The 17,544-nt window shown below is 41.4% G+C and overlaps 1 protein-coding gene across 7 annotated transcripts in view; it reads right to left on the reverse strand.

Annotated features, from left to right (window-relative positions):
- SRGAP2 (SLIT-ROBO Rho GTPase activating protein 2) overlaps window positions 1–17,544 on the reverse strand; it is a 200,819-nt gene that overhangs the window by 31,931 nt on the left and 151,344 nt on the right. For 5 of the 7 annotated variants that reach the window (XM_081865208.1, XM_081865206.1, XM_081865207.1 and 2 more), the window contains 3 exons: window positions 15,656–15,683; window positions 10,512–10,539; window positions 7,384–7,444 (listed from right to left, as the gene is read on the reverse strand). In XM_081865208.1, the coding sequence (XP_081721334.1) occupies window positions 7,384–7,444; window positions 10,512–10,539; window positions 15,656–15,683 (117 nt within the window). The remainder of the gene's footprint in view (window positions 1–7,383; window positions 7,445–10,511; window positions 10,540–15,655; window positions 15,684–17,544) is intronic. The other 2 variants (XM_081865210.1, XM_081865209.1) reach the window with 1 other exon arrangement.

Consider the following 17,544-nt stretch of genomic DNA (forward strand, 5'->3'; position numbering starts at 1 on the left):
CTAAGGCATTTACTTTATCACTTTCAAGCATATGAGAGGCGATTCTGTGAAAGATTAGGCCTGGGGAGAAAGGGAGCAAGTGATCATGTGTGTGCCTTTCCTGAGTGTGTCCTGCTTGCGCACCATCACCTGGCTGCAATGGGATGGAGCTTTGTCAACAAATTCTAAATCAGCAAGCCCCAAAGGAACATGGGTCACCAGCCCCAGCCCTACTCTGCCCCCTTAGGGCCTTTCTCCAACTTGGCATTGACTTCTTCCTTCCTGTCAGGAATCCACCTCCTGCCTGCTTGTAGGAGTCAGATGATGCTGGAAGCAAAAGCCTGCAGCTTTTCTCTGATGCTTCAAAAGGGTGAGATGGGAGGAGGATCACTTGCAATCTTGTCCAGTGCCGGCGATGCTCCTCCAATGATGACTGAGTGTTCCTGAGACCAACAGAAATCACAGAAGAGAGAACACTGGGTGGTTTGTTTGGGTTTTCTTCATTGCTGCCAACACCACCACAGCCAGGCTGTTATAAAAGACAATGGAACATTGGCGCAACAAAGGAAACTGGGCGGTTGACTTTCTTCTGCTTTGGTGCAGCTGTTGCTGCTGCCAAGAAAATCAGCAGAAGGCTGTTGGGCTTTACAGACCACTTGCCTACCCCTGCTCTAATTCTGCATTTCCTGGACAACCAGCATCTTAACGATTGTGTAATGTGTCTTCTAAATTAATAATGATTAAGCAATTGTTCAAGAAGTGTTATATACTAACACTACCATCATTGAAAGAGGATTTTTGGTAGCATCAATAAATTTTCACAATGCAAGATGAATTAGATGGCAGTTTTTCAAACGGGGTTCACTCAGACTAGAAAATCAAATTAAGATAAGATTTTGTTGAATCAGCGGCTTGCTTTGAACACCACACTAAGCCAAACCATGGCTTAGCTGCAAATGTGCAGGTTCCGGGAGAGGAGATTGTGACTGCTGTGCTCCTCTCTGGCAATTCTGCTGCTGTGTTGTGCTAAGCCGTGGTTTGACTTAGCACATTGTCCGAACCTGGGGTCATGATTTAGCTCTTCCAGACAACCCATTAGCTGTAAATCATAGTACAAACCTTGGTGGGAATGTGGTGCTGAATCAGAATCCTGTGCCTTTCCATGCAGAGCCTTAAAAAACAAAAGGCTAAGCATAGAGAAACAACAGTGCCAAGTCAATTAAGATGACCGATTTTCTAGACAAAGGTCACACTTCAGGTCATTTAATTAAGATCAATTGTCAAGGCAGAAATTCTAGGGGAATCTATCAAATGGTTTATAGAAAATACGTTGCTACATAGTATGAAAGAAAACCAAATCATAGTGATGGTGGTCCTAAGGCGTTAGGGTAAGGAGCTCTCTACTAGGAAGGATAATCCCTCATCACATATCAAGTGCAGGCGCTTGTTTGATTCTTCATAATATTTTAGTACCAAAAACAAGAAGGGGATGATAACAGCAGCAGAGGAAATTCATATTATCTCCAGTGTAGATGAATCTTGCTTTTATTTAAAGATTACTTAAACCAATGCTAAAAGGAAACAATAAAGGAGATCAGTAGTTTGCTTTCTTATATATGAATCCCATAACTGTATAGGAATAATTTTACTGCCCAGGAGTAATCACTAGAGAAATGTTTCTATTCTTACATATGTCCATCCCTAGGCCAGATAAGCCTCCAGGGAAAATCCCCTTGAGGAAGTAGAAAAGAGAGACTAGAGAAAACTAATAAGAAGAAGAGCTTAAGATAGCTAGATAGACTCACCTGGAACACAGCTGGCGGGATAACTAAAATGGTACTTAATTTTAATGTTGGATAGTATAATTACAAATATTGTTATCCAGGGAACAGGCTTATGTGAAAGGAGAATTTTCATCACTATAAATGGAGAATTATTACTGTTATAAATCCGATTAAACCTTTTCAATACTCAGATCCATACTGAATGAGGGAGAATCTTGGGTGGAAAATCTGGAGGTGACAGCTAATACCATACCTAATGTTACTTTTTCACAGGAGACAACCACCTACGTTCTACAAACAGCTTAGGAAGTTGAGGTTTGGGGCATGGTGGGCAAGGATGGGCCAGAAGCTGTTCAGAATTGTTGCTTTAAGACCTTCAACACTATACACCAGTGTAGCCAATGTGATGCCTTGATGCCTTCCAGATGTTGCTGGACTCCAACTCCCATCAGCCCCAGCCAGCATGGGCCAAATTGACAGGACTTTTAGTCCCAACACCATCTGGTGGATGCCACTTTGGCCATTTATACACCCTTCTTCTTCTTCTTCTTCTTCTTCTTCTTCTTCTTCTTCTTCTTCGGTGATCACTCGTAGCTGAGTAAGATTGTCTTCCTTAAACAAGGTTTTAACAATGAGTCCTCTTGCATTAAAATCACCCAGGAGGCTAATTTTATCTTCCTTAGGCATCTCTGATAGGACCATATCCAGCTGAGAGTAACATTCTTCTTTAATGTCTTCATCAGCATCCAGTGTTGGTGCATAAGCACTTATAATAGTAGCCTGTTGGTTCTTGGTGAGCTTTATTTGAAGGGTTGAGAGTCGCTCATTAATGCCGGTAGGGACTTCTGACAGGAGCTTCACAAGGTCGTTTTTGATAGCAAAGCCTACCCCATGTATTCAATGTTCTCGTTTAGATAGACCTTTCCAGAAAAATGTGTAGCCTCCTTTTTCTTCCTTCAGTTGTCCCTCACCTGCTCTTCAAGTCTCTTGAAGCGCTGCAATATCGATGTTAAAACTTCACAGCTCTATTGCAATGATGGCAGTTCTGTGTTCAAGACGTTCGCTGTCTGTGTTATTTGACAATGACAATATTCCATGTTCCAAAGTTCAATTGTCTTTTACGACCGCTAGGTGGTGACTCCACTGGGCACGGTAATCCAGTCAGGGAAAAAGGGAGGCATACTATGTTTAAGGCACCTTTTCTAGCCCCTCCCCCCTTTTGGGGTGAGCAGAGTGGATCCTAAAAAGGGATGCTCAGTCATGGATACAGCTGCCGAGCTGCTCAACTGCCTTGTTCCTTGAGTCAGAACGACTGAATCTGTGGCCTGGGACTATTGGGAAAGAAGGAGTTGGCAACAGCAACCAGAACAGAACTTATACACCCACAACCATGATGAAAACCAAGAACAGTTTTATACTATAAAGATCTAAGCCCATCGTACCTTGCTATCATATTGGCTGATGTTGCATAGAGGAAGAAGGGTTACAAAAGACCTGCCACTAGAGCAACTTGCAAAAAAAAGCACCCAGAATAACTGAGCCAAGAAATCTGAAACTTATTTAAAATTCTGAAACAGATGTGAAATGTAATGTTTATTTTAAATTATAAGTTAGTTCCAGATGAACTGAAAGATTTAACTGTTAATGTGGACAGGAAGCAGGTCCCAAATTTGATAACATCAGGATGTTCAATTGGATATGGAATATATTTTTACCTTGCCATCCGCAGAAGTGGTAAAACTTCTTAAAAATATGCCCAGACATCCTATTTAACCACCTCTCCCAAATGAAGGCTTCTAGACTATACCCCGGGAACCTTGTCTGGCACTGTCGTTGGGTACCTTTAGGAGCCAGGCAAAAGCATCCCTGTTCTCTTAAAGCTTTTGCAGATGACCTAGTTTTGACCCTGCAGGAGCCAGAATCTAGTACGAAAAGAGTATTACAATTGATTCAGGACTTTGGTCGGGTGGCGGGATTTAAATTAAACAAACAGAAAACCAAGGTGCTGGGGAAAAATTTGACAGACATAGAGTCAGAACGGTTTCAGAGAGAAACAGAACTAACTATGGTTAAAAAGGTAAAGTACCTAGGGGTAAACATAACAGCAAAAAATCTGAGTCTATTCAAGGATAACTATGAAAAATGTTGGTCTGAAATTAAGAGAGACTTGGATAGTTGGACAAAATTGAAGCTTTCTTTGTTAGGCCGAATTGCTGCTATTAAGATGAATGTATTGCCAAAAATGTTGTTTTTGTTTCAAACATTACAGATTGTGGACAAAACGGAGTGCTTCCGGAAGTGGCAGAAAGATATATCTAAATTTGTCTGGCAGGGCAAAAAGCCCAGAATTAAGTTTAAGATATTAACAGATGCGAAAGAAAGAGGGGGCTTTGCCCTGCCGGACTTAAAGTTGTACTATAAAGCCGCAGCTTTCTGCTGGCTAAAAGACTGGCTACTTCTCGAAGACACTGACGTACTGGACCTGGAAGGTTTTAACAATGCTTTTGGTTGGCATGCATACTTATGGTATGACAAAGTTAAGATCAATAAGGCCTTTAAGAACCATATTGTCAGGAAAGCAGTGTTTAATGTCTGGACAAAATATAAAGACTTATTGGAAAATAAAACCCCAAGGTGGCTTTCACCTCTGGAGGCTAAGGCCCGAAAAAGACCCAATATGGAGGCCAAATGGCCAAAATATTGGGAAATATTAGAAAAAGATGGAGACAATTGGAAATTGCAGAGTTTGGAGAAAATGAAGGATAAGGTGCGAGACTGGTTACATTATGCTCAGATTAAAGAAGTTTTTAAAAATGACAAAAAGTTAGGGTTCCAGGTGGAGAAATCGAAGTTAGAAACAGAATTGTTAGAACCAAAGACCAAGGTACTATCTAGAATGTATAACTTGCTGTTAAAATGGAATACACAAGACGAAATGGTTAAATCGGCTATGATAAAATGGGCACAGGACATTGGGCATAACATTATGTTTGAGGACTGGGAAAGGTTGTGGACCACTGGGCTGAACTTCACCGCATGTAATGCTCTGAAGGAAAATGTAATGAAAATGATATATAGATGGTACATGACCCCAGTTAAACTTGCCAAAATATACCATTCGTCTGATAATAAATGTTGGAAATGTAAAGAAAATGAAGGAACATTCTTTCACCTCTGGTGGACATGCCCTAAGGTGAAGGTCTTCTGGGAAATGATATATAATGAGCTGAAAAAGGTATTTAAGTATACCTTCACTAAGAAACCAGAGGCCTTCCTTCTGGGTATTGTCGGCCAGAAGGTGTTAAAGAAGGACCGAACATTCTTTATGTATGCAACAACGGCAGCAAGGATTCTCATCGCAAAAAACTGGAAAACTCAAGATCTACCCACACTGGAAGAGTGGCAGATGCAGCTGATGGACTATATGCAACTGGCCGAGATGACTGGCAGAATCCGTGATCTGGGAGAAGAGAAGATGGAGGAAGACTGGGAGAAATTCAAGATGTATCTACAAAAACATTGTAATTTGGTTGAATGTTAAGAAGGATGCTAGATTATAAAAAATTGGCCACCACTAAATTAGATTTAAATTTGATGATAAGTGAGACTAAAGAAAATATAAAATTTTTTGGAAGAAGTGCTAGATTATATTTGAATGAGTGGACATGAGATTGTAAACAAGTTGATAATTTGTTTGGAAAAAATTTTTAACGATGTAAATGGGAGCGGGAGACGCGAGGGAGTCCAAAGAAGTGATGAAATTGTTGTGATAGAAGTAAGATCGTTTATTATTTGTGCATTTATATTTAAAAACTTTAATAAATATTTATATATTAAAAAAAAAGCATCCCTGTTCTCCCAGGCCTTTGGGCAATTAAACAATCTGTAGCCTTTTAAACTGTGTGTGTTGGGGAGGCAGTGAAGGGGGTACTGTTTGTTACTAAGGTATGTATTTTTGTGTTTTTATATTGTAAACTGCCCTGTGGTTCTCAGATAAAGGGCAGTATAGAAATGTAGGTAGTAAATAAGTAAAATAACAGCAGCGTAACTGAAAAGATGTGTCAAAACTTCTATTAATAAATTGTTTGCATATATATGGTGAGCAATTTTTGAAGACTGTGGTGCATTATGTTATTCTACCATATATGGGTTGGATCCAAAATCTTTGCTGTTTGAATAGAAGGGCCCTTTGATGAGCAGTGGGGGATTTCCATTCATGGAGCAAAGACTGGATCTGACTCTATGTTCCCTAAGGAACACTTCTTTCATAGATCATTTTCAGAAATGCAGCCTGTAATGACTTGGGAGAAAATCTGCTATTTGTTATCAGATAACAAAATGTCTCTTACACATAAAGTATGTTTGTGTTCGCTAGAAGAAGATGGGGGGGGGGGGACCAGCAACATGCAAAGCTTTGATCTAGAGCCATTTATTTTAACATATCATATAGCCAAAGATAAATTAATTATGTCAGAGTATACCTTATTTCCTGTGGAACGGTGTTTATTTCATAAATCTTTTAAATTGTGATAATTATGATTTTTGAACAAATAATCTTGCTGAGACTAAGCATGTCTGGGTCAGTGATTGGGTGAGTAACCACACAAATCTTGGGTCTCATGGTGGAAAAAAGGCATAATACAAATGGAAGAACATAAATAGATAAATGATATAAATACATAGAGCAGCATCCTCCTGATACATGTTTCCTGATCCAATGAAGGCTTCCATCTCCACAATGTGAGAGAGGAATTCCCCCTATGTGCACCCAAATTCTGTTCCAGAGGGTTGGGAAAACCTTTCTGGAACAGAGTTAGAGGTGACATGAAGGGCTGCAGGCAGGAGGAAGACTTGACAGAACTATGACAAAACAACCCCAAATAGACAAAATAGCCTTCTGATAGAACAAGGGATACCATTCCACTCTGACTAAAAGTTCAGCAATACACAGGACGTGCCTGCTGAAATCTCAGAACTCATAAGGTGAAGGAAAAGATCGATTTGAAAGGAATAAAGAAGCAACACCTTAATGCTAAGAGAGAGCAAACAGGAAGAAAAAGAATCACGTATCAGAAATCCAGAAGGACCAAAAATATAATATGTGTGTATACCTTTGGCTCCTGTGTCACAGTTCAGAAAACAGAATGGCTCCATAAAATATTATTACCCATTTATTAAATACTTATGTAAATTTATTAATACAAATGTATTAAGTTATTGATTAAATTTTTAAAATAAGAATGCAGTTAGCTCGAGTAGAAAAATCACCGTATGCAAACTTTACAGATTTATTTAAAACATTTCTATACTTTAATTCAAAATGTCCAGGGCATTTTCTAAAAGGCAGACCTACAATCACAAGCTGTGCTCTACTTATGCATTTTGATTCTGTCCTGCCTTTTATTTCACTTATATTTCCTGCTCTTTCCAAGAGGAAACTCAAGGCAATGTCCACAGGGTTGACTGGAGGTCTCTCATCTAGGACCAAACAAGACTTAGACCAGCTTTAGCTTTAGCTGCCTCCTGTGTTTTCAGATCACAGTCCTGACTATGCTGCTACAGGCTACTTGAATACTGTGCAGAACAAACTACACTTTAGCTTGACTATCTCCAAACTCACCATGTCTGCTAATGAATCGTATGCAGCTCTCCACCACCAGGGGAATCGCTTGGCTGGAATCCTGAACAACAAAAGGAGAAATATGCGATGAAAAGAATATTCAAATGATAGTGCAGCTTTAAAAAAATGATACAGTTCCGAAATGAACATTCTTCGGAAAAGGTTACAGGTGGAGGGATACTTCCCATCACAAAATTCCTACACAGCAGACACTGTGCAATATATGTTTTCTTTGTGTATCCACACACTGGAGGGAGTCATTAATAGCTATTGGATTTTCTGTATTTTAACTGCCAGAACACACTCAGTCTCTCGCGCTCTAGGTTAAACCTGGAGTTGGATTTTATTCCCCCTCATAGAGAAAGCTTAAACAGGGATTACTGCCCCCTTCCACATACACACAGTCCTGCCTAGCCATGCTGGGGATTGCAGACTAAGGTACTATAATGAAAAGATAGCTGAAACAGCAGGGAATTATCACCTTCAATATAACCACAACACTGAATAATGGCAGTAATCCCTGTTTAAGCTTTCTCTATGAGGGGGAATATTCCCCCTCATTATAGTACCTTAGTCTGCAATCCCCAGCATGGCTAGGCAGGACTGTGTGTATGTGGAAGGGGGCAGGAGGGCAGCAATGGAAATCTCTGCACCAACCTTTGAATGGGCTCCAATCAGGCCCCATAGTGCTGCGGTGGCAGTGGGGCTGGTTGGGCATCTAGGGGATGCCAGGCTGGCTCAGATATTCCTCCTCCCCCAGAATGCTCCATTTTGAGGCTTTCCATCAGCAGGCAGAAGGGGGAGCTCACTATGGGGTGGAGGGATGCTGGGAGGAGCAGAGACAGGTAGGGTGTGACAAAGCGCTCCTGTGTCTAGCCCAAGCTGCTCCTCCACCCGCAAAGGGAGATTTGCAGCATTTGGTGTGACTTGACAGAAAACAAACACTGGTGAATCCAATGAGAGATCTTAGAAGTTCTACAGAGTTTTTTTCAAGTGCGTAAACACAACAACACAGCCTCCAGAAATTAAGTGTTTCAGGTATTCAAAGATTGAGATTTGCAAGAGAAAAACACGTAGATGGCAGGAAACAACCTCCCCCCTCAAATAAGGGTACTTAGAAAATAAAAGAGCCTCTAATTTGTATAGCTTGGAAGGGTGAGGCAAGTATACAAATCACGGCAAGCCTTTCCGCCATTTCCCAACCATGTGCGTTATGTAAACAAAAATAAATAAAATCAAAGGCCTTACAAATCCTTTCATTCTACTCCAAAAAAAGAAAAAAAAGGCTTCATGGTACAGGAGGATAAAAGCAAACATTTGCATGCAACAAGGAATTGGATTTACAACGAGAAAAAGCTCATTGGAATATGTTATGCCAAAATATTTTGTCTTTAATTTCTTCAGTGGCAAATGTATCATCAGTAATAGACACATGGAGCTGGTTATCCTGATATAGAATTGACTTCAAAATAGAAACAGACTACTTTATGGAGAAATTAACTTAATATTCCTGTATGCTTCAAGATATTAACAATTTAAAAAACCAACTACTACATGAACAAGTGAAGCCTCAAATCAAAACTGGCCTAGAAAAAGATATCAGGTCCTCCCTGTCCCATGACAATATGACCTAGCTTCTTTATTATTGTGCCCAAATTACAATGCTGTAAATCATCCACCAGGGACAAAAAATATATATATTGGATTTTCTCTTATTAGTGGAGCACACGTGCACATTTAACAAAATCCTATCTAGCAAAGCAGAAGAGGAAGGCAAGCTGAGCGGCCAAGAACCCTAGTAAAAAATTAGAGTAGACAGAAGCAATAAGCTGAGTAGCATAAATGTGAGTATATAGGAGAATTATGATACACTGCTTATACTGGCTAAAGCCATTAGAGGGCAATAGCTTCAAACTCAGAGGCCCCAGACAGTAGAGGATAAGGGGAGAGAACACACACACAAAGTGGGGAGGGCATGAAAGTTTTCATCTATATGAAACAGTTCACACTGCTGTGTTACATCCAAGTGAGTCAAGGATAAATACTAAGCCTACAACAAAGTATACTAAAATATCATCAAGAGATGCTCTTGCCCAGGACCCTTTAGCCTGCCAAGGCCCCTCTCCCTCTCTGTGTCCCTGGAGTTCCAATGTCATGTGCAACAGCTTAGGACCACAGAGCAGCCCTGTCTATTGAACTCACTGACTATGCACTCAGTTATCTGAATACATTGTCTCAAGATGACCTGCCCACTCCAGAGCTTCCCCTGGACAATTCGAAAGCAATTGCTTTGTTTTGCTTACACTGTTTTTGAGCCAGAGTGTTGGCTTATGGCACCAGGGGTGTCCAAACTTTTTTCCAAAGAGAGGCCAGATTTGATGAAGTGAACATGTGTAAGGGCCGACTAAGGTTGTTGACCTTTCTTAAACAATTTTCCCCCAAAGTTGTTGAGCTTTTTTTAGGATTTTGCCCCAGGAAATAAACTGCCACAGAGGCCAGATTAGGCCCCCAAAACGGACTTTTGGACATGCCTCCCTCCCTCCCAAGCAGATGGATCAGTGCGGAGTCTCTTACTAAGATCTATCTTCCCCTAGCATTCAGCTCAGCAAATCTACAACATATAGTATCATCTAGAGAAAAAGGAGGGAGAAGACGAAAAACCAAGAGATGTAGACAATTAAATATTCCCCATCAAGTATAGGCTTGAAGTTTGGAGGCCCTTCTGTGTCAGATTGAAGCAGCTTGCTGTTGTATACTGTGGACATAATCACTCCCCAAAAGGGTTCAGTGTTGCTGCTAGTAATGACTAGGTCTGAGGCGTCTCTGAATAGAGAAGTGTTCATTTGGAGCTTCATAAGCTTAGTGATTTATCAAACACAAAACTAATATTGGTTTAGGTTTTTTCCTTGAAACAACAATCCATTATGCAGATTCTTTTGGGTAAGGAGGAGATTATGCGTTCCCTCCTTTGAGGACTGCACTTGGCGGCTGTCTTGATTTGGCCAAGGTAATTTGGGTTGGTCCCATCATTTCCCCCGCTATGAAATATTGGTGGCAAGAAATAACATCTGGCAATCATATAAATGGCATCAATTAATCTTTCTGTAATTGTATGAAGTCTTTATTACCTGCTTCCTTATGGTAGAACTGCGTCTGCTGTTGATCCCAAAGTCAAGACGAGCCATGATTGATCAAGGAGCAAGAAGAGGAAAAGAAAGCAAAGGCATATGTCAGCATAATCACTTACAATCCAAATGCCACCTCACTCGGTATATAAATGGTTCTTCCTGGGGGTGGAGAGGAGGCAGAAAAACCCCCACTCATTTACTCCTGATTTTCAGAAACATTAAGTGGTCTAAAATAAAAGCCCAAAATGGACGCAGCAAAGCTTATTGCTAACATAAGGCTATACTTAACCTTTTACTTCCAACTGCAGAGAAACCCATTATAAACCTCCATCATTCTCGTGTCAGTTAGTGATAATTTACAGTCAGCACCACACTAAGGTAGGTGAGTTCTGCTGAGTGATTTAGAACCACAATGGGGAGGGGAAAACGCAAAATTGTTTCTCTTGTGGAGATTAATATAAACCCATTAATGTTTCTTTATTAAAACAAATGCCCAAGAAAAGGAAAGTGACAGACAAATTAAACCACACTAAAATGACAACCTATGTTACAAATGGCCTCGTGATTACTGTTTGTGTTCTCGGATGTTAGTGTATGATCCAAAGAAGAAGAAGAGAAGAAGAGTTTGGATTTGATATCCCGCCTTTCACTCCCCTTCAGGAGTCTCAAAGCGGCTCACATTCTCCTTTCCTTCCCTCCCCCACAACAAACACTCTGTGTGGTGAGTGGGGCTGAGAGACTTCAAAGAAGTGTGACTAGCCCAAGGTCACCCAGCGGCTGCATGTGGAGGAGCAGGGAATCGAACCCGGTTCCCCAGATTACGAGACTACCGCTCTTAACCACTACACCACACTGGCTCTCAAAGAGGAAGGAATGGCCTTTTATGGGGTTTTTTTTGCCAAGCCTTCTCCACTAGGGAGGGAAGGAAATAAGCACCTTTTGTATCATTTATCTGTAGACAGTTCTTGTCCTGACTGCATTTCATTTGAGGGCAGAAGCACTTAAATTCTTTGTTAAGTGCAAGGAACTGATAGTTAAGCAGCATACATATACCATTGCTATAAATAGTATGGGAGTAGCCTTACAAAAGAGTAAATAAGTTGTGTGATGTGCAGCCACCCATTCCTACCACATGCAATGTGAGCTGAGGATGTTGCCTGGATAGAAAGCAATAACAGACTTTCCAGGCTGTGAATTTCTGAGGAGAAGCAGGAAGGGTACCTAGACGGTATATGCTTGGTACCAACAGAAGGACTAAGAACCCTTCTCTGGAGTCCTGAAGGTCAATGGAAGTTCAGCTAGTCCTTTGTAATTCCCTTATTTAAGGATTTTTGCAAGTTCCATCTATGGAACTCAGGTACTTACTCAGCCATGTGAGTGGCTCATCCTGAGAATGTGTGAAGCTACATTTGGTGTGACTGTCTCACAGAGTTTTCTCTAACTTCTGTTGTGCCTGCTTTCATTGTAGAGAGGGACGCAGTAAGCTACCTTATATCTGTTGGAAGCTGCCCAGAGTGTCTAGGACAACCCAGTCAGATGGAAAGAGTACAGAGGAGGAGGAGGAGGAGGAGGAGAATCCAATCGAGCTCAGTATTGTCTACAACACTGAGCAACAGTGGCTGTCCAGAGTTTCAGGCCAGAGATTGAACCTGAAATCTTATAGCTCTAGCTATGCCCTTCTATTTGCTTCTCATATACAGTCGTACCTTGGCTTTCAAACAGCTTAGTTCTTGTACGTTTTGGCTCCCAAATGCCTCAAACATGGAAATGACTGTTCCGGTTTACAAACTATTTTTGGAAGCCAAATGTCTGAAGGCGCTTCCGATTGGCTGCAGGAGCTTCTGGCAGCCAATCAGAAGCCACGCTTTGGTTTCTGAACGTTTTGGAAGTTGAATGGACTTCCAGAACAGATTCTGTTTGAATTCCAAGGTACGACTGTAGTAGTTTTAGGGATTTTTTTTAAAAAAAACAACCTGCCAAAGGGCAGCAGTCCACTGCATAGGAGTGGGATTTCATATTATCAAAACACACAAGTTGATAGAAGCTTCTACTCCAGTGGAAAGTGTAAATATCCCCTTAAGATATGGCCAGATCCATGCATTAACAAAATCTGTTGTGGCTCAAGAGAATGTGAGGTGGTAAATGCAGAGCGCAATGGCAATGCTCTAGTGCAAAGGGAGGCCATCAGAGTGCTATTCAGATGTTTTGAACTACAATGTCCACCATTCTTAACCACTGGATGTTCTCATTCAGAAATGAAATCCACAACATCTGGAGGGCTACCTTGCCCAACCTTTATTGATCTTATGTCAAAAAAATTGTCCTCAAGTATCTCTCATTCAGCTCATCCACCTGTTATGTGGGAGTACTTCTCTTTACCCTCGAAAAGATGTTTCAAATCAGCTCTAATAGCCTTGATCCATTTGTCTTCTCTCCAGCTTTGCTTCTGATTCAGCCATTTCTGTTCTGCCAAATGAACTGCAGAAGATACAAACTACTGAAAAGTCCCTGGATCATGAAACTAAACTCCCCGCCAGGACAGATGGTTGCTGAGTCTGTGAGGAAAGCAATCTTGCTTGCACACTTAAGAACCATAATGGCACTTTTAATATTGAGGTATTCTGATGAAAAAGAAAGGATGACCAAGCTGCAGGGATGGTGTTGGGGGCAGGTGGGGGGGGGGAGATTAATGTCACAGGAATGTAATATATTTTAAATTATCAACCCTAAATGATTCCCCAATATTTAATGTTGTTCTGCAATGAATAATATTTTATTATTACAGCTGTCAGACCCTAATTAGGACCTGTCAGCTCTGCTTTACTATGAGAAATGCAAAATGAAGTAATGACTCCAGATATGGAATAATCACCCTCCCTTTGTTAGAAAGGCTCATGTATGCGCTCGCACTCTCTCCACATGTACATGACTTCTAAGCCAATACAGAAAGGCAATTTGGAGATCTGCAATGTTTCAAAGAAGGCGTCATCAAAAGTCATATTTTTATATTATTATTTCCACATATACGGTGACATTTATGATAGCATGATTGATGCCGGGCCCAGTTATAACAAAACGTTTATTTTCTACACTGCTGCAATCCAATTCCATGTCAGACCAGATGAGGTCAATAGGCCAAAGTGAAAGAAAACCCCTTCCATGACTGATCCCTCCCCATCCCCATTAAACAATCAAAAGCTCTTCAGGTATTTATTTCAGGGCTTTTTATCCCCCATGACAAGAGGAGTTCCAGCAGAGCACAATGTCTTCTCTAGCCTGGAAAAATGGAAGGTGTTTAGTCCAGGGAAAAAAGAAGAAAAGAGATGACAGCATATTAACTAATTGGCACAACCTTTCCAAATTGGCAAAAACCAAACCCTCTCCTCGTGTCATTGAAATATACATATTTATATTGTTTCCCAGTTCCATTAGGCATCAAGGATGATCTCACAATGTGTGTAGATTTGCCTAAACTTTATGGGGCTGGGAGGACAACTTGACATGAGTTTCCACTTTTGGTGGCATCCCCATTGTTGTTTAGTGACAGGAGTGAGCCAGCAGTAAATCACACTGAGCATGTGGAGTTAACTCCTTAATAGCAAAAACAAGATCTGCACAGGAATGTCAGGCCTAATGAGCACAGCAACTCATCTCCGGTAGGTCTTGCCCCGATGAAGGAGTTGTTGTGGCAGAGGTCCCCACTTCCCCACAGCTGCGTAAGTCCTCTCCTCTCCAGGGCTTTCCCCAAGCAATCTGAGATTTCTTCTGTGTGAAGCTTACTTATCCTCCTCCCTTTTCATTCCTCTCCTGGTTCTTGGAGACCAGGGGGGAGGGGAGCTCATCACAGTGAGAGACACCCATGCCTCATCTCTGTCTCTTGGCCTCCCTCCTCCCCTGCTTCAGCTTCTGCCTCTGGGTCTAGACTTCTTTGCCACAGACTCTCCCAGCTCACTAAACCCTGTTACCTCTTCAGCTTCTGACACCTCCTCCTCCCAGTTTTCTCCCTCTTCTCCTTCTGACCACTCATCGTCATCCCACCATCAATCCCCAGGCTCTGAGCCTTTTTCCCTTGGTGGTTCCCCAGCTGGTTCCTCCCACCATTCCTGTGCGTCCAGCCAGTTCCTGACATCTAGTATCTATTTCTGCCCTTAGACCCAAGTTAGACAGCACAACCCATGTGTTAGAATTCTAGGTAATTTATATCAATTTATCCAAATTGCCCCAGGTAAACACAGTTGTAACAACTCTACTTAAATAGCATGCCTATAGCATGTCTTATTTTGGGTCCATTCACACTTAATGCTAAGCCATGGTTTGAATGCAGTCGCCGCCATCCTGGTGTCTTCTGAATGTTTAAAACCATAACATCCAATAAACTTTGCCAGCAAGCTTTGAAAACTGGGAATTATGGTGAGAGTTGCAGCTGAAAATATGTGGAGGGCACCAGGTTAGCAAAGACTGGCTTAGTGATATGCACTCAAGCTCGAGTGAGGCCAAGGGAAGGCTTGTGGTCTCCCCGCTCCTCTCCCCTCCCTTCTGTGCAGTCAGGGGAAAGGAATTCTGAAACATTCATTTTCTGTTTCTATGAATGGTGACTTGTTACGTACGAACCAAAGACAGTGGTTTAAAACAGTCCGGTAAATTTCAAAATAAGCCAATTTCAAGCCATCAATTATGAAGCTAGTTTGTTTTAACTAACCAGAGTTTGAACTAACTAGTGTCTGCAAACCACAACACCCATTTCATACATAACAAGAAGCAAGGATTCATGGAAGCCATTCCCCAACATCAGACATGTCATCTTGGGGTGGGGGTGAGGAGCATACAAGCCCAAGGTTCCATGGGCTCATTCTAGCTTATGCACATAGTGCTAAGCCACAGTTTAGCATTGCATGTGACTCAGTCCTTTCTTGTGTTGTGGCCGTTGTGTGGGAGGCTGCTTCAAAGGCTTTCATATGGAAGCTTACATTACCAGAAGCTGCATTTTTGTTTTTTGTTTTTAGGAAAAAATACAAACATAAGAAATGCCATCAATATGAGTAGCAGTTTGAAGGAGGATTGGCAAGTGCTTTGTTTGCAAGAAAAGGACTGTTTGGGTTAGTGGAAGATACTGAAACAACAAAGCTGCTTGGAACCACACCTACCTGGCAAGAGAGCAGTCAGTCCTTTGACCTGTTAAGAGAAAAACAGCTATGTTTCAAAAGGAGAGAGACTTGTAGCAGACAGGAAGAAGGATGGGTGTGATTTCAACCTTGGTTTGGAGGCAAAAGGGACTGGGGGGCTTAAATAAATAAAGAAGTGTGACTGAGCATCCCCCCCCCCACTCTTCGGCTGCTTCTGTTGTTATGGAGATCAAGAGAGCACGCCGCCCCCCCCCCCAGGCAAGGCTCCTCCATGGCTGACCAGGAAATGCACAAAGCAGCTCCAAGCTGCCTGAAGACTCTTTGGAAAGCATTGTTTTCAGAAATTGGTTTTCTAGAGATGCAATAATTGTTGACTGCTACTGCCAAAGGAGAGCCACGCCACTTCTCCCTCCGACATCTTCCCAGAAGGAATCAGCAGTGAAGAGAGATTGTGTTTTATGAAACCACTTGGAGAGACTGAAAACATTCACAGATTTTTTAGCCCACAAGCACGAGGTGCCAGCATCCCATCTATTCCAGGAGTCATGGTTTTAAATGATATTTTCTGGAATCATATTTCTATATAAGAACCACCAATCTTCCACCAACGTTGTTATGGCTTGGAAGGAAAGGGCGCAAACCACTATGCCTAGTGCTGATACAGGCAATATTTAAAAATACTACACTGAGGGTTTAAAAAAAGGAGGAGGATAGACGCACAAATTATTTGGCACATATCAGAGCTCAGACAGTTTTTAAGTTGCCTTATGCAATGGAATGTTGCTGATTTGCATCAACTAAGGACTTGGCCTCATAGCTCAAGATTAAAAATGAAGTGATGGGAATGAAGCTAATTGTTGATCATGGAAAATAAATAACCCATTTTGAACAGTCACTTTCTCCCTCCCAACATAAACCTCAATTACCCAGAATGGTGCATAATTTATAGCAGCATTATTCCAAACCAGAGTTTCTTACCATCTGTCCTACTTCCATCACAGAATATTCATATGTATAAATTACACGGCTGTGGCAACATCAAAGGGCTATAGTATTACAGTGACAAATGCAGATGGAAGGCAGGGAAATAATTACTCGCAGATAGAGAGATCTGCTGGTACTTTTTATTAACGGAACTTGTCATCTTCAGATTAAAATAACTGGCAAATGAAGCCAAACGTCACCTTAAAGGGAAGTGGGGGGGGGGGTGAGGCAAGACACAAACCCCTCTCAAGTTGTTCCAAAGTTAGGCAAGTCAGGCACACTGCCAAATGACCTTTCTCAGCACTAAAGTTGTAGAAGGATGATTCTATGATTTCAGTCACCGACTATCTACTGCAATAGCATTTATAAACTGGTTAGGATTGGGATCTAAAATTGCTTCAGTTTATAGTGTTCTGATTTGAGGTTGCAAGGAAATACATTTTTCTAAGTTCCTTGTTCTGCAATACAATTGCACTCATGTTGTTGTTGTTTTAATGGCTCAAACTCAGGGACAAAGACCTTTGCAACCACATTTCAACCCAATCCACAACAGCATTATAGAAGCAAAAGGGGCTCTCTGACAAAAAAGCCAAAAAAGAAAGACATTTAGCTTTCTGTCTTTTTCCTCTGCAGGAGTCAGTTTGGCGGGTCAGGCAGGTTAAGAAGAGCCATACGCTGGAATGCAGAAGTCAGCTATGACCCAGGAATGTGATTCATCACAGGAGCAGCATGAGCATTATATTCAGACACTCAGAGGGAGAAAATGCTCCCAGGAAATGGCATGCCTTGTTCTACTTTTTTGATAGACAAATAGTTTCTTGTGCCAGAAAACCTGGAAAATGTGTCCATTGCTTCATTTCACTTCCTATGGATCAGAGTCAATTTAAAAATAACAAACAGCTTTATCCAACAAATTTGTGGATTCA

Source organism: Podarcis erhardii, assembly GCF_964252035.2.
Source record: "Podarcis erhardii genome assembly, chromosome: 6".
Taxonomy (NCBI): Eukaryota; Metazoa; Chordata; class Lepidosauria; order Squamata; family Lacertidae; genus Podarcis; species Podarcis erhardii.